Raw genomic sequence first — 27,642 nt, 5'->3', positions numbered from 1 at the left:
GATACAACAAAATCCTTGTTGCTTACTTTATTTTCATCCTAATAATACATACAATGAGATCTGTACTTACAGGTGTTCTGCCTTCTGCTTTAGGATACTAGTATTTGCTAAACAGAGATGTGTAATGCCTGAAAATACTGACCTAAAGAAATTGTAGTTAGATAATTCCAGTAATCACCAATCTCAATTCATTACTTTAAACATTAAGGATTCTAAAATAAAGTATATGCACTTTCAAAATAAGGAATTATTGTTTTCTTTCTGGAGAAGCTAAAATTTCAAACTGCCTTCTGCTGTGTGAAAATGCTTAAACCAATATGAGTGTAATTTTCTAAAATGCTCTCATCTTTAGACTGATGTAAAGCTTTGCAATTAATTTTAAGAAGAATTTAAGAAAATTATCAGCATCTAGAAAAGAAGCTAAAATGAAAAGATTGTTTTTGCCAAACTGTGGGAATTGTTCTGTTCCCTGCTGTGCCATGCTGCCATATTTTTGTATGACTGTGTAGCATATTATCTTGGTACTTTACTGCCATCAGTAGAGAGTACTGTGTAGAGCACTGATAACATGGTTACTCTTCAGTGGCATCTATTAGGAACAACAGCAGTAAAAAGGGCTTACTAAAGCATACATAGCCAGTGCAATACCCATTCTCTTGTTTGCTTGTATAGTTACTTTGGTTTTGCAGATATATTTCTTTAGACAAATCTGATATGGAAAATAATATATATGCCCTTGCACACTCTCATTTTGAAGGGCAAAAGTGGGTTGCCTTTTTTGTTTTGGGTCTGGATGCTTTGCAGTTACTGATTACTTGTATTCAGGAATAGATTGATGGAAGGAACAAATATTATCTCTGTAAAATCTGAAAAAAACTATTATCCTTTTAGCAAATCTGCTTTGGCAGAAGAGTCTCTCTCTGGACCATTCAGCCTGGGACGTGGATTCCGAGCTTGCAAGTGACCTTTATGAAAGGTGGCAAAAAATAAGACGTGGGGAAGCATGCAGGTCTGTACAGAATTGGTTAAGGTTCTTAATTCAAACCAGTACAGTGTTGTAAGAAAGAGTATTTCTGTTCTGAAGTATCCTTAATGAGAACAAAACATTCTGGTCCATTTTCTATACTTAAGTTAGTTCTCTTGAAGCTCATGGAGTTTTAGAGCACCCCAGACATCCACAACTTTCATTTCAAGGCACTGCCAGCCACAAGTAATCCTTTTAGCCTAGAATGTAAATAATATTATGACTATAGTTGTCTCACCAGGACTACCTGGCATGAAAGCAGTCCAAGCATGTTTTACCAGCTCATTTATGGAGTTGCATGAGTCCTTCATCATCAGGTTGCATAGCAGTCTTCTCAGGGTCTTTGAATGGCTTTCAAGGTTTTTAGTCTCTGGCCTACGTAGGCAGAAGTTAGCTGTTTGGCTACAGCTTTATGGACTTTATTTTGTAGAGACCATTTTCAAGAACGATAGGTTGTTACAATTACAGGTCCTGGCAAATCATCTTCTTGTTGTAGTTCTTCGTTTGAAAGAAAAAACAAAAAGCAACTAACTAAGTTTTCTGCTTTTGCCAATAAAGCAGGAGAAGTATTTCAGGATCGGCTCGTTTTACTCAGCTGAAGAACTCTGAAGAGGAACCCTTTGCCTTTTTCTTGCCACGGCTGACTACAGAGCCTGGTCTTACACTCAATTTTAATGCCACAGCTGTTAAAAGTAGTATGGTGAGGATGGTTGTTACTACACATTTTTTTGAGTTGATGTGTGTTTAGCTTGTTTAAAAAAAGTCTGCTTAACATTTAGTGCTGCTTAGCATTTTCCTACTGCTTATGAACTGGTGTTTTGATATCAGTTAAGACACTAAATTTGTATCCCTTTGGCTCTTTGATAAGTTTTCTAGCTTGCTGGTTGTAATACTTTAGTACAAGGAGAGGAGTAAAGCGGTGTCAATTTTAACTGACAATTTTTTGTAGCTGTTAAACTTTCCATGAGTTCATTGTGTAAGATAACATGTTTGTGATAAAATAATTGAACACGGGACTAGGGATAGGATGTGTTGTCACTAGTGATGCATGTAAGGCTATACAGGATGGCCTTCCTCATGCCACTGGCTTGTCTAACAGAAGTGTGTAAAACATTTATGAGAGATACAACACTTGTGGAACAATGTATCTTCCAGCCACACTGACAGTTATTTATTTCTTGTTTGTCAGATTTAGGTCTCGACTAACCTAGCCTACGCTAGAACCAGTCATATGGAAATAGTTTTCATATGCACATATTGTGAATTACCTTAATATTTCATTTGTCCAATTTAATTGTTAGTCATTACAGAAATTTTTATAACCTGCTTGCATTTAGACTTCTCTAAGGAGGGGTGGCACCTCACTAACTTCACTTTCTTCTGTGCAACAGCTTTGTTCACATCTGTCTGCATAAATCAAACTCCAAGTGAAAGGGTTGTTGGGGGAGTGGGGGTGGTCTGTATTTTCATACACATGGTTCAAAATGCACTCTTAGCTGATTTTGCAAATTATGACATCGTGGTGACATGTCCTGCTGTTAAATACAGTCATGTGCATGTATGATTATATTGCACTGACACAGATGCTAGATTGAAATCCCTTGAAAATGCAGATTGTATTGCCAGTGCTGAATTATTTTACCAACCAGTTTTCAAATATATAGCTTTTAACTCTTTCTTTTCCCCTCCAAACTATTTAGGTAAAATATTTCGTACTAAGAAACCCTTCATCCTTCCCAGTTACGTTGCAGCTTCTGCCTCTTTCTTACTACCCTGATCCCCAAGCTTCACTGAGTCTGCTGAACAAATGGTAATAACTATCTCAGGGTACTGTTTTCCCTTTTAAAAAAATTTATTTGCTATGCCTTATGGTTGTTACTTACTGGGTTTTATTTAGTTTTTCAAAGTGTAACTTAAGTGGGGATTACATTCTGACCAATTTGGAAGATAGAGCCATGTTTGGGGCAGCTCCCTGTATGGTGCATGCCTTTGTAATGTACTTCATCATTGATAAAACACGAATTGAATGTGTTTTAAGCAAGTTTGTGTCTGCCAGATATATATTATAGTTGGTCATCTTCTAGTGTCTGAGGCTTAGTCCAAGCTGCCTAGGTGAGGTGAACAGCTTACAGAGTTGGGCTTGTGCATCTCCTCACAGTGCTAGTTGGTATCTGTAGGGCCTGTAGACAGATCAGTGAAAAGGTGTCTGAACCAGGAAGAGTTTTCCACCAGGTAGAGTTTTCTTCTTAGCCTTTTCTTAGGTAATAACTCTGGTTGAAGAAGAAACAGGAACCGGGAAGAAAAATGCAGATCCAGAGGGAGGAATCTTAACATAAATGTTTAGGGTCAGCTAAGTAAATGTTTCCGTGTTAGACTTTCTGTTTTAGATTTGAGATGATCTAATGAGAAATCTAGAGAAGAGTTAGATGAACAACAAAGGGACCCAGTGAGTGAGCTGAAGTTCACCAAAATAAGCCCTGTCACACTTCTCTTTGAAAAAATGTTATAGTTGGTAGGAGTGTGTGGTTAGAGACAGTGTGATTAGGTGTAACTTGCTTATTTGGGGTCCCAATCCCTGTGTAATTGCTTCCTTAACCTCATTTCTTTACATAGGTACATCCACGTGCATATATATGTCTGTGTGTATATATATATGCACATTAATAACTGCATCTGTTTGCATACTAAATATGGTTTCCACATAGACTCTTTCTAGTGGTTTGCAATTACATTTTCTCTGTATTTGCACACTTGTTTCTGCAGATCTTCTAAGTTCACCAGAAATCACATCCATTTACTGCTTCTTTTTAAGCTAATGTCATAGACAGTTATGACAAGTGAGTTTTCAGTTCAGTGGCTGGAGGTCCATTCGTGTATAATCTACATTTTACGTTTTTATGTCAGTTTTTAATACCTAATGTCAAATGCTTATAATTTGCATTTGGACAAACAAATCAATTGCTTTAAGTAAATTTGATTTGCAAATTATGTGATGGAAAATGGGAATTTATACCAAAAAAATCATGAGCAGAAAGAGAGATATTTGAATAAATTATATGAGATTTAATAATGATTATTTCTTAAGAGTTATGTGAGCAGAAAGAGCTTTGGGGAGTTTGTGTTTGTGTGGCTTATAGGAATTCTCTTTCTTGACTGTTATCTTTTACAATATTCTACACTGACAGACCTAAAATGCCCAGCCATTTGTTTGTTTTCCAGATGTGTGGAATCCACATAAAACTGATTTGCAGTGTATTCTATTGAAATGCAGACCCACATTTCCACCATATTTCACACTGCCAAAATGCAATTGTAAAAGTAGTCTGTATTTAAGAATAGATGCCAGCATGTAAAAATAAGTCAATGCCGTTCTGACAGGCTGGGGTTCAAGTGCTTATATTTTTGTTTTGGTTTATTTAGGTTCGGCATAAATGTGCAAGCTATTAATTTCACAACCACCGAATTCAGGCTAATGGATGAATGTTCTCACAGGGTAAGATGCCTAATTTTGGTAGAAGTAATCTGACACACTAGACAAGGATTTTTCTAGCTATGCTACTTCTGAGTTCTTCCCAAGTGCAATTTAAAGCAGTGTCACAGTGTTTTCTTGATTCTTCATCAGGTTTGTATCTTTGCAGTTAGTTATCTTCAGATTTTGAGTCAGTTTTGAATACAGCTGTAGGGAGGAAGTGTGTGCATGCCTGCACGTGTGTGGATGTGTTGTTGGGACTTCACCCGTGGCTCCAGGCTGACCGTGAAGTGTCAGGCTGTGGAGTCGGCAATGTCAGGAGCTGGCTGGTTGTCTTTTCAGAAGAGGGAAGTAGTGTTGGGTAGTTCAGGGGAGGAGGAGCCAGGATTTCTACGTCTCAGCTTCATGGCATTGCAACTTCTGGATTCAGGTTTGGAATGTCATAGTCTCTCTGGTTCCCACTGCCTAGTTTTTGCATGAGTGTGGTAAAATTTGACTATGGCACATTCGTGCTGAGCTTAAACTCTGAAGTGTTGTGTCATGGATGACAGAGAAAATGCTCTATCAGGGATGCTGGCATATTTTGGTGACCAGAGTACTATCCAGAATACCCAAAGAATTTCTCCTTGGGACTTCTGGTTTGTACAAAAGCCCGGAATTAATGTTTTTTTCCTTGGGCTGTTTTGGCATGCTGCAGCTTCATCTTTAATGTCCTGTGTAGATACATGTTTGTGCACATATTCTTTAAGATCTTAATGAAATATTTATACTTTGTAAAAGGAAAAGAGTATGTTTGCTAAGCTAATCAAAGGTGACCTTTCTTTTCTGGCAACAGTTGTAAGAGTTGTTGTAAAAGAGAGGAGACAGCAGTTAATAAATCCTAGCCTGTAGGCACATCCTGAAAAAGGGAAGGTAGCGTAGGGGTAGGAGTGAGCTTCCACAGTCCCACACACCATACTCTTAGCCAAATGGAAAAATAGCTGTAGATCTTCACATCATTGTGTGCAATGCATGTTTTTCATTAGGTTTGAAGAGCTACGGGGAACATGCATGGTTAGATAGATTTTCAGCACATATGAGACAGATCTTGCCTTGTTAACCAAATCAATAGTTGTTAATATATAAATTTTTGTGTTTGGCATCATTTCCCTAGTCAGTTTATGTTCAGTGAATTGTTAGGCTCGTCTTTGTAGGGAATGACATGGGGAAGTTTGCAAATGCCATACATGGCTTGTTTTTACTAAATAGCAACTATTAAATGCAGTTTCTGATAGTTTTTATGTGTTGTTTTTCATAAAATAGACTAAGAATAAAAACCATTTTGAACTGAAAAAGGTCAGAAAAGCTGTTAGTACAACACCCATAAAACTGAGAAGCAGCAAGGAAGAGCCCATTTTGGAATCTTTATGGTTTTCTTGACTGCTATAAGTATCTGATCACCCCTTTCTAAGAGGCGACCCCAGTTCTGGAAGAGCAAGTTATAGGGCTATTTTCATTTTTCTAAGGCAGAAAGAATAGACAACAGTATTAAAAAAAAATACATTATTTTCAGACTAAGTACTGGTAGTTCTGGTTTTCAATTAGTATAGCAGAGAAGTCTCTTTGGCTTCTTTCCAGTGACTCAAATGATCAGCATATTTACCAGCAGTTCTTTTCTCACTTCAATCAAGTTGTAAGTCATACACTGAGGGTATAATGGTTGCCACATTTCCCTGTGCAATCAGTATACTGTCAGTTCTTGTGTTGTGAAGTGTTTCAGGACTTCTTGAATATGAAAGACAGTATATAATTTCTTTTCCATCTGAGCAAATAAAAGCTGATTTAAATAATGAAGTAATACATTCCTGATAGTAAGTGCAGTAATATGAACTTTTTCTCAAATAAACAATCTTATCTGATGTTTTATGTTTTCAAAAGGAAAGACTTTGGTATAACAAATTAGTTAGCAGTTTCTGCACCTTGCCAAAAATATTCTATGTGGTGTAATAGTGCTTTCTTTATTGACATCTTTAAACACAAGTTTTCTGTGAGTAAGAAGTGCATTTTTTGTTTAACAGAATGCACATCAAGAGGACCTCATCAGCAAGAAATGCAGTTCTGAGATGCTTTGTTTAAGTTTACAGCCACTGGAAACCAGAAAAATTGGTGTAATTTTTACACCTCTTGACTACAAAAGTGTAACTTCCCTTATTTTAATCAGGTAAGCCAAATTTTAATTCTAAGTGAGAATCAAGCAACTCAATGTAAATTGATTTTGTAAAGTCCTGGCATGGTAAAAATTCGAAAGTCAGAATACCTCTGGTGTAATAAAAATTGCTTGTGTGTTTGTGCCTTTTGTCTTAGTCATTAATTTTCTTGATTTGTGGTCAGAGTGTTATAAAATGCATGTGACATTACTGAGGCAGTTTTGATTTAAGAGTGAAACACATTGTGTGGCTTTGCTGTTTTCAACCTGACTTAGTAATTGAAGGAGTTCTGGATCCAGTGAGTCTTTTATGCAGCCAAACTTTGGTTACCTTTGTCGCAAAAGAGAGTTTACTGAAGAAGCAACCATTTTTACTAGGTGGCACAGTTGTTATCTATTGGCACTGATCGCTAAACTTGCTCCTTCGCTATGTGAAATTCACTAGTGGCTGGTTCTGGACTGATCCTGTCTCTGTTTAGGGGAAACCTGTCTAGGTTTTGCCACTGATTCTGTTACTGAAACACTGTTATCTTGGTTTGGCACCTAGAGAGCAAAGCCATGATTTTGCAAACTTAATTTGTGCTTTAGTGGCTGATTGCTTGATGTTTATTTTATGGCAGAAACAACTTAACTGTTCTGGATGTGGTCAATGTAGAAGGCTTTGGAGCCAAAGAATTGCTTAAAGTAGGGGGAAGACTCCCTGGTGCAGGAGGATCCCTTCGATTTAAGGTGCCAGAAGCTACACTAATGGACTGCAGACGACGTGAGTAAGGAGGCACAGGTCTCTGGTTGAGCAGCTGACTGCTTTACTCTGCACTGGTACTGATACAGAACATGAATGTTACATAAACAGAATGGTAAAAGCTGAAGAGCTTGGCTGTGAGAAGCGTAGATTCTGTTTTCTCAAAGGTCTGACTGAAAATAGTAAAAATACACTACTGCAGAATAGTCTGTATTAGATCTTGTCACTTATGGGCTTTTTATTCAATTGTAAGTAGAAATAGCAATTTATTTATGAATGCAAGAAAATAATTTTATGTACTGTAAAATAATTGCTCTCTTTTTTTCCCCTTTAAGAACTGAAAGACAGCAAGCAAATTCTATCCATTACGAAGAACTTCAAAGTAGAAAATATTGGGCCTCTTCCTATAACAATTTCATCAATGAAAATCAATGGTTACAGTTGCCAAGGATATGGATTTGAAGTCTTAGACTGTCAGGAATTTTTCCTAGCTCAAAACTCATCACGAGAAATCAGCATTGTGTAAGCACTGACAAATTTGTTGACAAAATAACTGAAGTGGAAATTTGAAATAATTAATTGCAGAAACAGGCACTCCAATAACATACCACACACAAAATTTTGAATAGAAATTTAGTAAGAATTTCCCTCAGGATAACACTAACAAACAGATTATATCATACTGGTTCTTTATATGACCCATTATTTTTAAGAAGCAGCATACATGCTTTTTCAGTGCATTATGAAGTAATAAATTAAAACAAAAGAGTTGCCATAATTTTTTATTGGCTTGTTATTCTCTAAGCTTGTTCCAAATAGCCTGACCACAATCTACTCATGTTTTCCCAACACTGCACATAGTCTAAAACTGATTCTTTTTAAATTATCCTTGAGTGAAAGATACTGGAAGTATTGGAAGTCTGACCAAATGCTTAGAGTCTTGGTCAATTCTCACTGAAATCAGTATCTTAAGCAAAAGTAAAGTTAATGTTACTGTATTAAAGTAATTGTGGTTTCCTATGCAACAAATCTCACCTCTACTGATTGGAAAGGCAAGATATACCTTCTAGCAATCAAGTAGAACACTGAGATGGGTCAGGAAAGTGGCAGAAGAGAAAATCTGGTGTTTCTTCTGCTTTCTGTGTCTTTCCAGGTACTTTGTACCCTAGTACCTGGCCCTTTCTGAAATCATGCTGGTTGTATGCTGTGCTTTTGTTGATTAATCTGAGTTGATTATGTGCATTTCCTTGATAAAAGGAAAACATGTCACAGTAATAAAAGTATTGCGAAGAGTCACAATAAACCACATATTTTGCCAATTTAAGATGAACCTAATGCTACTTGCACAGTTTAAGCAGATAGTTGAGACTATTTATGTGCTTTAAAAAATATTATTAAATCATATTATTTAATATAACTAAACTGTTATTATTAGATGAATAAATTAATAATTCATATTTTGAATTAAAATTCAATGAGGGAATATTTTAGTAATTTAAATCATGATATTAAATTATTGGTAAATATTAAAATATTATTATTATTGTTGTTGTTGTTGTTGTCATCAGAATATTTGTATTTTTGTTGTCCATGTGACTTCAGAAAGTAAAATTCAGCCCAACAATGGAAAAGTAACACCACCTCTGTTTTTCCTGACAGATTCACTCCTGACTTTACATCTTCCTGGGTAATTCGTGAGCTCACACTGGTGACTGCTGCTGATTTGGAGTTCCACTTCACGCTCAACGTGACTCTCCCTCACCATCTGTTGCCGCTGTGTGCGGATGTGGTGCCAGGACCCAGCTGGGAAGAGTCTTTCTGGAGGCTCACTGTTCTCTTTGTAAGGTAAGGCTTTCCTCACAGCACCCCAGAGTTCCTGCAAGATGCACTGGGTGTGAATGTCGTGGTGATAACACACACGTGCTGATGCATCCTGAACTGAGATTTCCATGCTCACTGTGCTGCTGCTAGCATGGTTTGGACAATGGAAACGGTGAGCACACAAGTGAAGTAACAGTGGTGACCACTTTGCCTGTTTCTAAATGCAACAGGAGAAGATTACAGGGATCTGAAAAACTAGGAATTTTTCATTCTGTTTTCCTGCTAACAAAATTTACAGTGAATGATCGAGAAGGTGGTTTGATGAATTAGAAAAATTTTTGTTTTGATCCATATATGTTTGATGAAATTAAAATACCGTGGAGAGAGGATGTTTTGCATCTACATTTTTTAGTTTAGAAGCATGATGGCATTTGTAGCTCATTTTATGCCAGCATTTTCTCTAAGAAAAGAATAGACAGTATTTAATAAATACCAAAATAATGATGAGGACTATCATAAATGAACAGCGAGCTGATAGGTCATATTATGATATGATGTCTTACTTCATATTATGATGTCTTACATCATATTACGATATGATGTAAAACTACAACACAGTTACTTCTAAATTACCCTCAAGGATTATCTCTTTTAGAATGAACTTTTACTTTGTTCTGTTTTTTTCTTTTAAAGTTCATTACTGAGCTAATAACAAGTAAGGCCTATAAGGAAAAAAAGGAAAAGAAAATACTATTACAGCTATCATTTTTAAGGCTGTATTTTGAGTTTATTGTCTGTCTTTTTAATTCAAATTTACAGAAAAAAATATTTGAATTTATAGAAAAAAATATTTGAGAAGTGTATCTTGTTAGAACCTTTTAACTCTTCCACTGAATATTCCTGAAAGTTCCTTCAGTATCTGTTGTTTTCTTTGGCAGTTTGTCCCTGCTTGGAGTGATTCTGATAGCCTTCCAGCAAGCCCAGTATATTCTAGCAGAGTTCATGAAATCAAGACAGAGGCCAAATCCTAGTGCTTCACCACAGCAGAACAGCAACTCTGTTGATGTAATCAGCTCTGATTCCTACAAGTAAAAATACTTTTTTTTTCTTCTTTTCTACCCTGTTTATTGTGGAGTAGTGCTTTCTGTCTGATTGTTACTGATATTGCTGTGTGCTGGTTTAAAGGAGACAGTGTTCCAAGCAGCCTCTTTTAGAGAACATTCACCTCAACCCAAGAGAAATGGGGGAACTCAGGGGTTTATTGATCTTGAATATTGCCAGTAATACATAAGGTAAAAATTGTGTGATGAAAGTAAAGGACACACCATGTGTGGCAGTCATGGAAAAAATGGAAGACACATTAATGGTTCTCAATCTGACCCTCTTGAGTGGTCAGTTAGGCACTTATTCACTGAAGCATGTAAGTGTGTTGGAAGTTGAGCAAATGCTTAGAGTCTTGGTCAATTCTCACTGAAATCAGAATGTGCTTAGCTTTTATGGTAAAGACCTAAAGCAATTTAATGGCTTGTGCATATGCCCCGCTTTCTTTTCTTACAACAATATCTCATAAAACAATTAATGATGAGTTTGTAAAGAAAAACAAATCCCAAATTATTTTTTCTTTTCCTACAGAGGAAGCTGCAAGACATTTATGGATTCCTATAGTTCCTCAGATAAAGGTAAAGGGAAGGGTTTCCTGTCTGTAGGCCCTTCTTCCAGCCGAAGTCAGAGTGCGGCAAAGAGAAGTCCTGCGACCTACAGCCACTCTCAGAAGAAACACAAATGTCCAGTTTACTACAGTAAGCAGAAACCAAACACAGCAGCTGGCAGTGCCATTGCAGCTGCTGATGAGAAACAGAATCAGATTGCAGAGAACCAAATCTCAGCACCAAAAGAGGACATTTGCACTGATGTTGTCAGTGAGAACTGGGTAACTCTGAAATATGCAAATAGCATAAACGTTAGCAAGAATTTAACTCTTCCAGAAGACTTTCTGGGTAAAGAAGAAAGTACACTGAAAAATGCAGTTCTCATTAAAAATACTTCTTCAGAGTGTGATCTGAAGGAAGATCTTCAAACATGTATGTTTCCTAAGGAAACTAACCTTAAAACTTCAGAAAATCTAGCTGAGCTCAAAGAACAGGAGTTCTGTTCTGTGAAGATGTCCAAGAAGCTGCCTGAAAGTCACTTGTCCAGAAATTCACCTCAACAACAGCCGGAACTGCAAGAAATTAGGAAAATTAGTGGTAATTTTTTCTTAAATTCTGTCAGTCTAAATTACTATGTGAAATCTTCTGATGAGTTCACTGTGATCAGGATTTTGTCTTTTGTGTTGGACAAAGGAATGTGGTGTTTCTTATATGTTCACTGTGATTTGTCTGTTTACATTCCTAAGGAAGTAGCTTACATTTAAAGTTGTTTCATAAATCATAAATTTGCTTGGTTTACAGATTTCAAGCTTGTTGGCATAGCTTTTTAACTGTTAAAATAATTGATGTCATAGATCTGCTTATAAGACACAAATTGCCCTTGTCAGATATTCAGAAGGATCCCAGTTTGCTATTTTCAGGTCCACTGAAAATATGATGCTTGAATCACCAAGCAAGCACATTCAGAAGCAGATATTCAGAACCTCTTTGATAAAACCACCCAAAATAAGAAAAACCTGACACCAGGATAATGTGAATTTTTTTGTGTAGGGATCTGCAAATCAGTGTTTTCCATAGTGATTGCATAGCTATATTTTTTATCTTGTTTTTCTTTTTTTGAAATTGTGGGGCTAAGCTGCCTGGGAAGTCTTACCTCTTAGCTTTGCAATTCAAAATTTTAAGAACGGCAGAAGAACACCTGGGAGAAATTAAAAGCGGGATAGGAGAATGCATCCTCTGGAAGCTTGGCTTTACTGAGGCACTTGGCAAAGTAATTGAGTGATGAAAACTGGCATTTGCTGTAGCTGTGGCAGTTTATTTAGGGAGTAAGCCATCAGAGAGGGTTTTCAGGCTTTGATGTCTTGTGTAGTTGCAACCACAGGCTTGTTGCTTCTTGTGTTGTTATCTGTGAGCTATAGCAGGTACAAGTGTGCAATCTCTGGTGAAGGCAAGATATTTTCACCTAAAATGTACTGTTGCTTATTCTTTGCTTTGAAATAGGAGATCATTCCATGTACTCAGTAGAAAAGTGCCAAAGGTAATCTCCTTTGTTGTCCATTATCAGGCATTTTTCTGTTTTTCAAGACATTTAGTAGGATATGTTAAGTCTAAAGTGTACCATGTTGCAGTGTTTGTATCTTGATTATAGTTACAGACCTGTTTTTTTGCAAACAGGGAGTTCAGGACCTCGGGTACTCACATATGTGTATGCTGGAGAGCAACAGATTATTCTTTATCACTCTGGCAGTCTCCTTTCCCTGGTGTTTCGTTCACACGTGCTCCTTTTGCAGTCCTCATGTCTGCCTGCTCCAGAGGGGAGCCAGTATCTGACTCAGAGCTGGGATGTTGTAGTTGGTTGGCAGGAAACTGTAAAAATGTTTGGGCATGCCTTTCCCAGTTGAGAAGGCCAGTTCAGCTCAGTAAGTGATAACATTTCTCACACAGAGCAGCTGAGAGCCTCGGTGGCAGATCACTGTGGATGTAGTGCAGTTCTCTGAGATACCTGGAGCCCATCAGAGGCAAAGTTAATTCTGTCCTGTCCTGTCCTGGCCCAGGCAGAAGAATGTGACTCAACTGAACAGCTCATCTAGTTGTTGAGGCAGGCTTCTTCTTGAAGCTTTCATCTTTAGGACTCTTAGATCAAAATAATTCTTCTTCCTCAGAAGCCTCTCAAGTAAAAGAACTTCTGGTGTGGTACCCATGCTAAAGAAAGGATGACTTCCCTTTGTCTTCATAGTGAATACAGAGGACACTTCAGAGGTGTCAAGCACCTTCCTCCCCACTCAGCTTGCAGGTGTTTTTTCTCTTTGTTTTTTTTTTAACGCAGTGTTCTCTAGCTTCAAATTCTACCTTACAGACCCATGGCTGAGCCCCAAGAGGCTCAAATTCAGATGAGATGAGCATGACTTGTGTAATCTATGCATGCACTGGGAGTGGTGTGCTCACGACCGTGAACCAACACAAAGCTACTTTTTGCAACTGCTGTAAGAATTTTTACACTGCATTAGCTTTTGGTTTTAAAATTTTCCAGTATCATCAGCCTAGACATTAGTCTCCTGTATTTTGGAAAGCAACACAAGGCTGTTTTTAAAGAAAGGTATGTGGTTATGACTGAGAGCCCCTTCTCTTCCCATATAAACAGTTGTTATTGTTTAATTGTAGGGAATAGCCAGCAAGTGCCTCTCAGGAATGAAACAGAAAACTGCGAGACTTCAAAAAAGCAGATCAACCTAAAGCCTTCCACAGAGAAAAAGATTAGTAAGGGACCCAAGGAAGAAACTCCATGCTGTGCAAAAGAGGAGATTACTTCTTCTGAGGTTTGTATTGTGATCTTTCTCCTTTCCAAATTTGAAATTATCTTTTTATAGTTTATGTACATATATATACACATATAGGCATGTATGTGTATGTAGGGAGTATTTTGTAGACTCACAGATCTGAAATCCTATAAATCAGATGAATGAGGAAGAGTGCAGATGTGCTGTCCCACATCCGTTGTGTATTAATGCTGCTGTATGGAATGGTGAACAATTTGGGTACAAATCAAAACAGCCATATCACAGCCAGAGATTGTTATTGTTAGAGCAGGCACAAGCATACTGGAATCCAATGCCAGCTGTCAGCCACACTAATGATGTGGGAGCATTCTCTGCAGGGAGATGGGCATGTTGGCCTTCACTTGCAGACCTGATCTCCAAACCCAAGGCTTTGCATCAGAAACTTGTGTTTGAGAGTACAGCAGGCAGAAGCCCTTTAGCAGATTGTGCAGTTGATGAGAAGGATCATTCTTCACCTCTGCTTTCTGAGTACGATAAACACATCAGACTTTGTTGCAGGCAGCATAAAACACTAAAAGAACTTCATCAGGCAGTTAGTAAACTTGAGAATCTGGATTATGTTTGTATTCTGTCTACTGGATATAAATCCCATGGCAAAATGGTGTAAGCAAGAATTGCTTACATTGCTTGGGGAATATGTGTGAAAAGACATGGTCTAGTCTTGCTTTGGAAATTGTTACAAACTTTTTTGCCTGCATGGCTGATGGTGCTCAGTTTGTTTCTTGCATTTCTTGAAATGACTAGTATTTACTGGTAACTTCAAAATTTCAGCTGTAATTGAAATGAATGCCTTCCCCACCCCCCCCCCCCCAACCCCCCCCCCCCAGTTGCTGAGGAAAGGGAGGATTTATTGCTGCTGAACTTGCACACCAGCTGATCATAAATCTGGCAGATGTTTTTTGTTTTTAGCACATTGGGAATTTTATTGACTGCTTTACTTTTCCCCCCTCCATTTCTTTTATTTTCTCTGAAAGTCAGAGCTAGATGCTGTGAAAGGGAAATGCTAAGTTTGGGAATTTCTCTCTCATCATCTCTGTCTTGATGGACAGAGTCTTGGAAAGGCTGGTTAAATTGATGGTGCTGGAAAGAGGGTGTGCTGTGGAAAGCCACTAAATCATGAAGTAACTATACATTTGAGTCAGCTCATTTTGTCCAGAGAAATTTAGCTAGAAAAATCCAATGGAGTTCATTGACTAAGTTAAGTTCATTTTATAATGTCTCAGCTTGTATTTTTGCCTTTAGCAAGAAGATGCATATAGAAAGAAGAAGCCTCAGGAGAAAAAGGAAGGAAATGTGCCAAATATGAATTGGACTAGAAATAGAACATCTAGGAAAAATAAGAAGAAGAATGTAAATATATCCACAAGGTATGTATTGCTTCACCAAATCATGAGGAAACCCAGAGTTGCTGTAATGTTTCTGCAGGTTTTGCATAATACATTAGGCAGGATTGCTTTATCTATTTAAGTAAACACACATTAATCCTGGCTCAAGCATTTACTTTTAGGAATGTGCACTACTAAGTATCACCAGCAAAACAAAAAATTTAAAAATAATTCCATTTGTAAATCTACATGTAGATAGATGCAGCCCATTCTGTATAGCAGTGGTAGCTCTCGGTTAGAGTCTGGAATGTGCTGTCTCTGAAGTTCAGATGCTTATCTTCCTTCCCCTTGTGTATTGTGTGGAGAAGTTATAGTCATGTATTCTCTTCACTGAAAAAAAGGAAAATAAAATTGTTGAAATTATTCCACCTTCAAGAGAGTAATCTGCTATATTGAATAACTGGGGGGATGTTGTCCTCTACCAGTTTTGGAACAGAAATGTGTAGAAATGAGAGTGGCTTGTATTTTTGCTGCAATGATTAAAACAGCTAGAGCAGCACTAGATTGTAAAGAATATTGAGTAAGCACTGTAGAAAGTTACCTTTTTCCCCCTCGAGAATTGTTTTAGTGCATTTTAAAGTCAGTTGTAAATTACTTTTAATTATTTTTTAATATATTTTAAGTTTAAGTTGTTTGGATTATTTAAAAAAATACTAGTTACAAACTGCTTTTATAATAAAAATACTTCTGTGGAGAAAATCCTACTCCTTCCCCTCCCCCAGCTCTTTGAATTAAGGTCACAATCCTACAAAGCCTTCACGGACTTAATTTTTATTGCAAGTGCTTCTATTGAGGTCAGTGGACTTTAAAAGGAGATTGTAAATCTGAAAAGGCTGTTTAACTCATTGTACACAAATTTCTGTTCATTTTGTGGGAAGTCAGTACATGTGTAAATCTTTGCTGGATGCACACCTTTATAGATAGGAAGGATAAAAAACGAGCAGTGAAATACTGAAGTTTAGTGTCTGTTCCTTGAACCAGTTCAGCAGTTGCTGCTTTCTGAGTTAAGATGGAACCATTCAATTTCTGCAGAAATTTGACAGTTGACATTTAATCATTTTTCCTTAATACTCTGATTATGATATTGGATGCAGACATGTCATTTCACTTTACTAGCAAAAAGTTAAATTGCTTCAGATTGTGATTTTACTCTGGTTATAATTGTGCTAGTGAAATGAACACAGGGCACATTTTTCTTTGCATCTAGATTTTTGTACAGTGCTAAACTGTGCTTATGTGCAACATCTGATTGCCCATTTGCCAAGTGCATTAGAAAATGGAATTAAATATGCACATGTCATTTTGCCTCTCCCCCTGAGACGTAGTAGTCTGTGTGGTAGGAGCTTTAATTTTGGGAAAGGTTTTTTAGGTTTCTCTAAAGTTGGGAAATAAGCCTTCCAAACCTACTGCTTCCCCTGAGCTTTGCTTTCATAGCTGTGTGAGTTGAAGTGTTTAATGCCTGGAAAGGAAAAATGCAGATGAAATGTAAAATGCAAACATGTTTTTTTTTTGGGGTGTGGTTCTATTAGGGTCCCTGAGCAGAGTGAGTTGAAGCATATGTGCAGTGAATTTGAAAGGCCAGATCTGAGAGCGAATATTGGAATAAGAGCCTGGTGTCCTCAGAATAATGGGGAGAATTGTAAAGCAGACCAAAAAGCTGGGAGCTTGTCCATACAGGGAGAAACAGGTATGCAGTCTTAATTGTCTTAAAATGGGGAAAGAAACACAGTGTGAATTTTGTGGCAGTAGAGCATTCCTTACTTGAGAGATCTTTAATCTCTCTTTTGAACCCTGATGTGAAGATGACAGGACATAGCTTCTCGCTTCTGAAGGGCTCTGCATGCCTCTCCATGGGGTTGGTTCATGGTGCAAAACAGAAAATTAATCAGTCTGAAGCATGATCTATCAGTGCTTGGTGCAGGAAAGACAGACTGGTAGTCTGGTTTTGTGTTCAAAAGAAAGCTTGGATACCTACTTCCTGCCTTTCCATCAGGATTTTAATAATCTGTTTTCCCTGACTTCAGGGAAGAGGAGATCTGAAGAATGTTATCAATTTCTATAGGATTGTCCTTTGCGTCTCTGATGAGATAATAAGAAATTATTAATTCATTACTTGTAACATTTTGTTGTTGCTGTTCGTATGCATGTTCCTACAGCCAGGATATGTTTCATGTTTGAAGTATTAAGTGTATATTTCAAAGGACAATATACACTTCCTCTTTCAACCTATTACCTAAAGCAGCACTGTATCCTCACTTGCCTCCATTTACCATCATGTAGGTCAGAAACTTCTTGTGTTAGGGGCTGGTTACTGAATATATCAGTAAATATTTTTTCCTCTCTCATCAGTAAATAGAGAAAATCCATGTAAATTCATGATTCAGATTACTTTTCCCTGACAAGACTTTCTTAAATGTTGTGTTGTTTTTTTGATTGGGTTTTTATTGTTTTTCCCAACTTGTTTAGAAAACTTTTATCAGCGGTCCAAAAAGAAGTGTTTGGAGAAGTTTTGCTCTGATTCAAGCTCGGATTGTGGAAGTTCGTCAGGAAGTGTTCGTGCAAGTCGTGGGAGCTGGGGTAGCTGGAGCAGTACCAGCAGTTCAGATGGAGATAAAAAGCCAGTGATCACTACCAGGCATTTTCTTCCATCCAGTAAGTTGTGCAAACAGCACCTCTTCACAGTAGTGCACAGAGTTTTAGCCTTCCTGCTGAATGGAAAGGCCTACCACAGCATGGGGCACATGACTTGTCTTTTGTAGAGCACCTCTTAGACACACAAGGAGAGATGTAAAGAACTTTGTACTTGACAAAAAGTACCACACGTTTCATGGAGATGAAAATCACTGTCAGGCTCCTCAATGAGCAATATGTACAGATAGTTGTCATGGAAGGATGGGAGAACTGAAAGTTACTCAATAGCCAAAACAATTTCTGCCTTTAAATTTGTTTCATCACATTATTTGCCTTTTTTTTTTTTAACATTAAAAGTATTTAAGTAATTCACAAATGAGGAATGTGTGAAAGCAATTCAGATCTGCGGAGGCTGGGTTTGGATAGGTGTATTTGAGATGTAAATATCCAGAACACCTGAGCCACTTGACTAGTATGAGAAATGGGAGCTGTGGTTCATTACTGCAATTCTTGAATACCTGAATATCACCAAAGCTGTTGAAAGTCATTGCCATAATTATTCAGAGTGATGTGGCACTAGAAGTAAATTTTAAAATGCTGAAGTGACACCAGAAAACCCAGCTTTGGTTACCTGCAAAAAGATGATTTGAATTATTTAAAAATATGCAGAAACTTCATGTGTATTTGTGTATGTATAAAACTTTACATTTCTTAATGATAGTGTGGGATCTGTCTGAACCTGTGATCTAATAGATAACAAACGTGTATATGACTTTCCTGTTTGTTCAAATTATAATGCCTCTTAAGAAAAAAGAAAATAAGTAATTCTAAATTCAGACTTAATTTGATAGTTACAAGGAACCTCTCCTTCAAGACTATAGTAATCACTTCTAAATTATAAAATACATGTTAAGACTATGGGCCTAAGTAGCATGCCTTGAAATTGATGCAGTTAGTGATAATCCAGTGTGAGAGAAAACTTGATTAACATCATTGATGATTCTGTTTGTGTGTATGTATATTCTGTGCATACTTCTTTTTTAAAGATCTTTGATTTTCACAGTCATTCTTTTCTTTAGGAGAGAATATTTCACAAAATGATTTTCCATCTGAAACTCCTATCACTCTAAATCTGTCTCATAACATCTGCAATACCAGGTAAAAAAATTGAATCTACACCTGTAAATCATTAAAGAAACAACACCAACTTGAAGTCTTGTCTCAGTTTGATAAATAATACCTGTTGGCAGCTGTTATCTTGTAATTTTTTATGATCATCTGATTGTACTTACTAGTTGGAAGAATCTTCTTCAGTACATGAAAAGATATAAGCAAAATTGATTCTGCTGCATAAGTACAATAAAAGCTTCTACATGGAAAAAAAAAGGAAATTAGTTTTTCACTTTCCCTTCTTCTAGCTCCTACCAGCTTACTACATTTCCATTACTGCTTAGTGATATTTTTTTTAAGAAGTTGGGAATAAGACTTTCAAGTTGATGCTCTTCTTTTAATGGGAATAATGTTCTCCTAGGATATACAGCCTGAAAATTGATTCCTCCCTCCCCCACATTCTTTTCTCCTTCTTTACTGTAGTAGAGTTAGAATCTACAATTTTTATTACTATGAATCCTTATTTCACTTCTCATTCACCACTCTCTGTTTTCACTAGGAGAAATAATCCAATCCTTTTGCTTTGGGATTCTGGTGCTTGAAAATATTTTCTTTTATTTATTTTGACTAGTTCCTTTGATGGGATGGTTTTGATAAATACCAAATTCATGCTCATGTATCTCTCCGTATCTTCATGGACATAAAAGTAAACTTACCTAAAAGTTGTTCAAACATTTTAAGAGGTTCTACTGATTTTCATGAACTACAGCTTGTTTTCCAGTTTTAGAGAATAGCTGTTGAATTAATTTGCAATAGGTTGATACCTGGATAATAAAAATGGGGTAATTAAGGTGTATTAATTTTATTCATTTTGCATGTGCAATAAGTAGCTGGCTTTTAATTGGAAAAAAAACTTTTTAAAATTGCATAGTGGTAATTCTGAAATAGAAAAAATCAGGACAGCGGAAAAGCAATAGCAGTCATGATAGTCATTAGAATGTTTTCTACATCTCTGTATATTTCCTTTGAAATAATTTGCATTATGAGACTTAAGAAATTAAAATTTCTTTTCATTCAGCAGAGACATGAACAGCATCCCTCAATATCCTGAAACCTTATGTCCCAATTTCACTGACATAGCTGCAGATCCTGACAAAAATAAAGGTCAGTATTAACAACTGAATCTGTTTTCTCACACTTTGCCAAGCAGTTTTAGTGATGTTGCTAATAACATATAGATCAACTTGACAGACAGATTGTTACTAGAACTTGACTTGTTTCTAAGTAAGTTAGGTGAAAAGTTAGCAAATGAAGGCTTAAAACCTTGACAGTTTTTGTTTATAACCTTGATGCTTTTTGCTGCATCTTCTCTGTGTGAAGAGAGCATTTAGCTTTCAGCTCATGTTCTAGGTATTCTTTCTTTTTTTAATCTTCTTGCTGTGCACAGATTAATGTCTAGAAGCAATGCACCTGGGAGATCAAGAGCATTGCTTGCTGTGTTAAAGTGAAGCTCGGCATCAAACATGACTATTTTTCTCTCCAAATTTCCACAGTTGGGGCTTCCTCTCTTTGAAAGCAAGAATGAGTGAGGTTGTGTAGTACTGTTAAAATTCTTGAGTTTTCATTGTTTGTATCTCAGAGGGAAGTAACATTAGCTTTTTGAGTGGGATTCATAAAGGCATCATGCTACATGGTGAGGTGGAGTTTGAAAGCTGGTCAGGACACATGGTTCTTTGGGCAGCAGCACTCCCTGCCCTTCTGCTGTAGGTTTAACCTGTCTGATAGGATAGAAATGCTGATTAACCTTCTTCCATGATAGCAATATTAATATGTATCATGTAAAATAATGAAATAGATCCAACTTTGCAAGCATTGTCTTGTGGAAATTGCTAATTTGGATTTTTTCATTTATCCAGCTGCCAGTTCTCTTAGGGTTTTAGGAGCCAAGTGTCTGTGGGCAGTCAGGACATGCAGTCCTTGAAGAGCAGTACAATGAATATCTGTGCTAGAGGCTAAATACAGCATTTAATGAGTACACAAATTGTCTGGTCGGGAATGGCTCCAGTCTGTTAGAAACCTGACCCTGTTCCTGCTGTATTTGTGTAGTTGGACTTCAGAGGTGGCTAGTGACTGAAGGGTGGGCACAAAGAGGCCAGTGGAGATTGCATCCCCGCTGTCTGTCCTGTGTGGAAGTGTGCCACCTTGGCACTGGCAGCTGAACATTTAATGGCATTCAGTAGGAACTTCTTGCCCTGTTTTGTTGAATTCTGGTTTCTCAGTTCGAGTCTTACATATATCTTTTTTAAAAAATAGAAATTTTGAGATGTGTTTAAGGATGGGTCTTCATCACAAAAAAAAATTGCTTAGTAACTCTGGATTTTCTTCCTTAGCAGACAGTCCTTATTGGGGATCTGAGAATAAAGTGTCAGTGTGACAGAATCTGAGGAGTCTCCTTCCTGTTACTCTGCATTTCATTCCCCTTTCCTTTTTTAGGTCTTTACCCAACAGGTGACTTGTGGCCTGCCCAGCCAGTCTGTGTGACAAACAGTTTGAACTACAACCTTGAGAATAATATACCATGCATGATCCAAGAAACCCCCTCTGTCCACAACAGGCAAGTTATGTTTTGTGTAAAAAGTACAGATAATGCTTTGTTCAGGCTTCTATAATGCAGAGGCCTGTAGTTTACTCATTTTTGTAAAGGCAGATGACAGTTTAAATAAAAGCTGTTCTGCCACTTCAGTCTTAGTTCTAGTTGTTAATGCTCTTCCACGAGTACATAATGATTAATTTTACTAATACAAATTCACTGCTGTCCCTGTTCATGTATAGATATTCTAGAACTTTTTTCAAGTTTAATTAAATACTTTTGGAAAGCTATTAATTCCTTTAACTTGTTTTGCAGGCAGAGTGCCTGGTTTTGAGATCTGTTGCCCTTTTGCTAAATGCATGGCTTGTGTATTTGACAGTGTGTTTTGCACTGTGTACTTGTGTGAAACGACAGGAACAGACCTTGTTATAAAGACAAATATTCCAGTATAAAGGTGGTTTAGGGATACAAGTTGGTATGTTTCAGGCTTTGTGTATATTTTGGTTGATCTTCCCGTAGTAATGAACTTGATTAATTCTTGTATTTTACACTGCTCACACAGCAAATTTTAGTAATGAAAGATGTGCCACAAACTAGTGAGCAGAAATACTCTGCCACCACATAGAAGTGAAATATGGCCAGTTCTTCAAGTTGTATCCTGTCATCCAAAATGACGTAAGGACCTGGGGGTACTGGTGCACAACAAGTTGTCCGTGAGCCAGCAAGGTCAGGACAGGCCGGGAAGGTCAGTGGTACCCTGGGGTGCATCAGGAAGAGCAATGCCAGCAGGGCAAGGGAGGCGATCCTGTCCCTCTGCTTGGCCCTGATGAGGCCACATCTGGAGTGGTGCCCAGTTCTGGGCTCAGTAGTCAGTGCAACAGAGATCAGGAGCTCCTAGAGCACGTCCAGGAAAAAGCTACACAGTTGTTCAAGGGTCAGGAACCTCTCTCTTACAAGGAAAGGCTGAAGGAGCTGGGCCTATTCAGTCTCGAGAAGACTGAGAGGGGACCTCATCAATGTCTGTCAGTATCTGCAGGGAGGGTGTCAGGGGATGGAGCCAGGCTCTGCTCAGTGGTGCCAAGCAACAGGACAAGAGGCAGTGGGCAGAACCTGATACACAGGAAGTTCCACCTGAACATGGGGAAGAGCTTACTTACTGTGCAGTGACCACACACAGAATGGATGGTCCAGAAGGGTTGTGGAGTCTCCTTCACTGGAGATATTCAAGGACCCTCTGGACACAATCCTGTGCCATGTGCTCTGGCATGGCCCTGCTTGAGCAGGGAGGCTGGACCATATGACTCACTGTGGTCCCTTCCAGCCTTACCCATTCTGTGACTGCTTTCATATACCTATGTCGATTTGGACTTCATATGCAAAAAACCATGCACATCCATGCAATTATTCATTGATAATTTAGTAGTAATAACTTAAGATGGCTGCTTGGCTGAATAGTAAAATTGAAGTAGGGCAGCTTCTCATGAAATCCTTTTATATGCCTGCCTTGTGCAGACTGGATCCAGAGTTTGACTACTTCAAACCTGCTGTACAGCAGGGCCTGTTTTACTACTGACATGTCTTTAGGAATTACTTTTGAAAAAGTCTTCTTGAAATTATGAAATTATTTTAATTAAAGAAGTATAATCCCTAGAAATCTATATGTACCTTAGGAAATGCACTGTTTAACAGGACTTTAGCACATTTAGTTAGGAAAATAGAAATCTCAATTTTAATTGCTATTCTCAAGCATTCAAATGTATTATGTCTTCTTCTGCCACTTCAAATCTTATTACCCATGATTATGGGGAAGAAGTATAGTTATTTTCTTTTTACAGGGAAGAAAGTTGAATCCAGTTAGGCATAGCAGGATTCTGGTAGCATCATTACAAGTTGTTCATTTTCCCAGAGGAAAAAGAGCTCTGTGAGAGAGATTGCTTTGATTATGTAGTGTCACAGAGTAGATACTGGCAAAATTGACAAGTGGAATGTTAAAAGCCTCATGCTCAGTTACAGGCATTTTGCATCCAAGAGCTTTACAATAAATAAGTATTTCTAAGTAATTTTCAGAAGTTCTGCAAATTGTTTCTGACTGCAGATTTTTTTTTCTTGAGACAGCTTCATTGACTGGAATGCAGCTTGTGACAGCCAGTTTTCCAACATGTATTGTCCACTAGAGATGAATGAATATGGTGCTTTCCCAGAAGGTAAGATGGAATAAAGCATATTAATTATCACAGAGCGTGGTTGTTTTCCTCTCACCTTTTGTAAAACAAAAGGCTGAGCTGGTCTATACACGGGTGTTCATTGCTTTCAACTTTACATTTTCCAGCTGAGTGCTCTGTAGTAATAAACAATGACTGCATGTGGTGGATGAGAAGATTGGCCTTTGTATAGAGCCTGAAAAGGCAGTATGCAGGACTTCCAGAGGGAATTGAGAGAAATGCTTGTGCCTACAGTATTACACATATCTTTTTGCACAGTCTTCTTTGTTTCCCCTCTGGCAGGCTTCAGCCTTCCAGTGTGTGATATACAAGGCCTCTTGTGACCAATTATCTTTCCAGGCTAGAGTTTCTTGGCTTGGGAAGCACACTGGCAGCAATCTAGAATTCTTTAGCATTACCTACCTAAGTAATAATGAAAGGTCAGACTGCAGTATCCCAGACAGCATACTGATCCCTTGGGTGCTTAGAGCTGAAACATGTTGGTGGTGAGGCCTGGGGAGGTTCTGCAGTGCACATTCTGTCTAATAAAGACTGTTCTCCAGTAGAGGGACTGCCAAGTCTTTATCCTGTCCTCCTGATAACAATTTGTTAGTGGGTCCTTAATACAGAGTGGTAGTCCAGTTGATAGAAATGGATACACTTCGCTGATGTGCTACCCTAATGCTGCATGGAATCACTGAAGGATTAGGATCAGTCCCAGCCTGGCTTACTTTCAAGAAGATTCAATGTTCCTCCACAGAAATGTTAGTAGTGTTTTATATTGCAAAAGCCTTAGTTTGTCTGCTTGATTTTATAAATTGCAGAAAACATGAACTACCCCAGTGGCTTCCCAGGTACTGCAGCAATGCAGAATACAGCCTTCATTGACCAGAACTGTCCCTCCACCTGGAATGCTCCTCCCAACTTGCCACCTGCCTGGGAGCCTGCCAGTTATGTCAACTCCACAGTGAGTATTGTCACCGTGAGGAGCTGCCTTTGCATGTTCCTTCAAAGCCTTCCTCTGTATTTCTGTCTTTTCCCTATCTGTTAATTGCATGTTCTTCATGAATCCTGCTGTATGTGTTTAATGCTGGCATTGTTTTTTTCCAGCTGTTTGTCAAGGATGTTACTGACCTTGTCTGCAAAATTTTAAGATGATCCTTTTGCCTGAAAAATGACTGAAATCAGCTTACATATGGAAAAATATTTTGGGCTTTGGTAGTCTATTGAGACTTTTTTCTATCAAAATCAATGTGTCCAGTTGAGGCTAAAACCCAAAAAGTGCTGACAGAAAAACCTAGAGAGATTTGAAAATTGAAGAGCTGAATGGACAGCTTCTCTCAGTGACTTTGACAGGGTTTTTTTTGGTAGGAAATTCAAGCGATTTAAGCTGGATTTGTGCAGATTTCAGAATCCTGACTTTGACCTGTTATAGTCCAGACTAGCCATGTTTGTCATCCCATAGTGCAGTGTAGTAACTTCAGTTCAAGGTGGTCTTTAGTTGTAACTATCTTCTCTTCTGCTCATATTTCAAAATACTCTATTTTAGAATTTTTTAAATTTAATGTAGGTTTATTTTGAATTAAACTAAATAAAGCAAGAAATATTTTCAACTGTAAAAATGAAAATTCTTCTGTGTTATAAAGTGGCAAAACTGGTAGAAGACTTTTTCCTAAAATAAACATGGCTTTATTTCATATTTTATTCAGGAATGCCAGGAAACACAGAAGGTAGAGATTGGAAAATGCATTAGATAATTCAGTTCATTTCCCTGGCGAGCTTTTCTCCACAATACATTTCAATGTTTCATTCAGTTTTAAAAGTCCCAAGACTTCCATGACCTTCACTGAGAGACTTCCTTGCAGACTAATACATCTTGCCCTCCAGGAGGTTCTTTATAAGCTTTCAAAATTTTCTAACTAAATTCCCTAGCTCCCAATTACAGTCTTATTTTTCACACTGAATATCCCTTTCTGCTCCCAGCATGCACAGTCTTTCTGAACTGACACATACTTCAGCCCTTTTCTTGTTATTTCTAGTCATCTTTCTCTTTTAATTTTAACTCTTAAAGTATGCATGGTGATCTTCGTGTATCTTCCATTTCTCCTGTATTTTCCTCAACAGTCTGACCATAACTGAGTAGTATATCATGGTTAGAGTAATATCTGTGCGATGCAGGGAGGAGCTCATGTGACTTCATTCAGTGGAATGCCTTTAAACACATACACACAAGAATTCTGCTGTAATATTTTTAGCAGCCATATTTCTTTGTAAACTCCTGTGTAATTTTCTACTTGTGGATTTCTTAAATTTCTGCATAAATGCTGCTTCCTCCCTCCCATTCAGTACTTAGCATTTCAGATTTTTTTTGGCAAATGGTCTGTGTTGCAGTTTCCCATGCTGGTTTTATCTTGCTCTGCAGCCCTACCTCTCAAGCACCCGAAGCTTGTCTCCAATGTCTGGACTTTTTGGTTCCATCTGGGCACCTCAGAGTGATGTTTATGAAAGCTGCTGCCCCGTCAGTGCCACGACTCAACATTCAACCCATGTGGAGAACCAGGCAGTTATGTGTAAGCAGGAATACTATCCAAGGTTTAACCCTTTCCGTGCCTACATGAACTTGGACATATGGACTACAGCAGCCAATCGAAATGCAAATTTCCCACTTTCGAGGGACTCGGGTTATTGTGGAAATGTGTGAAAGGAATTTGATTTAAAAATGTGAATAAAGATGCTTGCAATTTTGATTACTAGAGTAAGCTGGTTGCTGAATAGATTACAATGTTGGTGAATATTTTGGCACTTTTATATTGAAAATAAATTTTTTTTACTGAAGTCTGAGCATTCAGTGCATTTTAAAAAACAGAGAATATTCAGGATGCTGTTATTGTCAGATGAAGGCTATAAATTTAAAATTCAAATTTTTTATCATCATTAAGGGCAGTGTTAGTTTTTAAAAGCATCCATGAACCTGTACTGCACATATTTCTTCTGAAGTTTACATTCTGTGCTATAAACTAGGAGTGGTTTAGCAGTTGTAGGTACAAACTTAAACCCATAAGTAATTGCATCTGTACCAAATAGTAACTGGGGACCCACCTGTAGATGCAGATCAGAGTTGCCAAATGGTGCCACTTCTAGTGCTGATACAGTTGTTAGTGAGTGCAGACTTCTGGCAGCAGGAAAAAGGCTGAATTGTGGCTTGTTTATCTGGTTTCAAATTGCAAGCTATCACTTGGACAATGTTAAGCTTGTGCAGTGTGGGTGAGTGGGCATTTCTTCCAGGAACTTTTCTTGCGAGTGACTCCTGGCATTTTGTGTTGTAATTTTTAGCCTTCGTGTTGCAGGAGCATTTTCAGTGCATTTAATTGCACTTGTTTAAAATGCCAAAGCTTGAACTGAAAGAAATGTTTCTTTGAGAGCAGAGTTCACATCATTCTCCCAGACAGAGTGATATTGGGCTGGCTCGTGTTAGGAGACTAAAACTATGTAGCTGAGGAATTGCTGCCACCCATGTCAGGACTCAGTCCATCATGCAAGATGTCTCTTCTTACCCTTGCTGTAGAGTGTGTCTAGATATCAAAAGGAGGTGGAGACATCCCTTAGATTCAGAGATGGCACAAGGGCACTTGTCAGGCCTGAAGGTAAAGTGGATCCAGTAGCAATTTTGTACAACTGCTTAAAGAAGAGCCATAGAGGTGGCAGAACCAAATTCTGTGTTGTGGTGGCCACAGGCATTACAGCAAGTGGTCATGGGAGGTTGAACATGAGGAAGAATGATGTCCCTTGGAGGATGATGCTGCAGGAGAAAGGTACCTCAACAGGTGAACAGATCTCTGCTTCATGTTCATGGTGTGCCTGAATGAAGCCACATGTGACCTGCTGTACTGGAGGTGGCAGTCCTTTTCCTCATGGGAGGTCAGACTGGAGACCACCAGGGTCCTGGCACTATTTTGAGGATTCTGTGAGCCTTGAGCAAGTTCCTTACTTTTTGCTAC

General features: G+C 38.0%; 1 protein-coding gene across 4 annotated transcripts in view; it reads left to right on the top strand.

Moving 5' to 3' along the window:
• TMEM131L (transmembrane 131 like) overlaps window positions 1-26,479 on the top strand; it is a 79,067-nt gene extending 52,588 nt beyond the window's left edge. The window contains exons 16-35 of one of the 4 annotated variants that reach the window (XM_021530174.3): window positions 892-1,009; window positions 1,586-1,724; window positions 2,725-2,834; window positions 4,445-4,517; window positions 6,551-6,693; window positions 7,299-7,441; window positions 7,756-7,942; window positions 9,080-9,265; window positions 10,180-10,329; window positions 10,874-11,487; window positions 13,552-13,706; window positions 14,970-15,094; window positions 16,642-16,799; window positions 17,579-17,764; window positions 18,823-18,901; window positions 19,935-20,017; window positions 21,347-21,467; window positions 23,559-23,647; window positions 24,469-24,611; window positions 26,067-26,479. In XM_021530174.3, coding sequence (XP_021385849.2) covers window positions 892-1,009; window positions 1,586-1,724; window positions 2,725-2,834; window positions 4,445-4,517; window positions 6,551-6,693; window positions 7,299-7,441; window positions 7,756-7,942; window positions 9,080-9,265; window positions 10,180-10,329; window positions 10,874-11,487; window positions 13,552-13,706; window positions 14,970-15,094; window positions 16,642-16,799; window positions 17,579-17,764; window positions 18,823-18,901; window positions 19,935-20,017; window positions 21,347-21,467; window positions 23,559-23,647; window positions 24,469-24,611; window positions 26,067-26,345 — 3,281 coding nt within the window. In that variant the 3' untranslated portion in view covers window positions 26,346-26,479. Of the gene's footprint in view, window positions 1-891; window positions 1,010-1,582; window positions 1,725-2,724; window positions 2,835-4,444; window positions 4,518-6,550; window positions 6,694-7,298; window positions 7,442-7,755; window positions 7,943-9,079; window positions 9,266-10,179; window positions 10,330-10,873; window positions 11,488-13,551; window positions 13,707-14,969; window positions 15,095-16,641; window positions 16,800-17,578; window positions 17,765-18,822; window positions 18,902-19,931; window positions 20,018-21,346; window positions 21,468-23,558; window positions 23,648-24,468; window positions 24,612-26,066 lie in introns of all 4 variants that reach the window. The other 3 variants (XM_021530170.3, XM_021530171.3, XM_021530169.3) reach the window with 3 other exon arrangements.
• The last annotated feature ends 1,163 nt before the right edge of the window (window positions 26,480-27,642 follow it).

This window comes from Lonchura striata, chromosome 4 (assembly GCF_046129695.1).
Source record: "Lonchura striata isolate bLonStr1 chromosome 4, bLonStr1.mat, whole genome shotgun sequence".
Lineage (NCBI taxonomy): Eukaryota > Metazoa > Chordata > Aves > Passeriformes > Estrildidae > Lonchura > Lonchura striata.
This window is presented reverse-complemented; position numbering and strand designations above follow the sequence as displayed.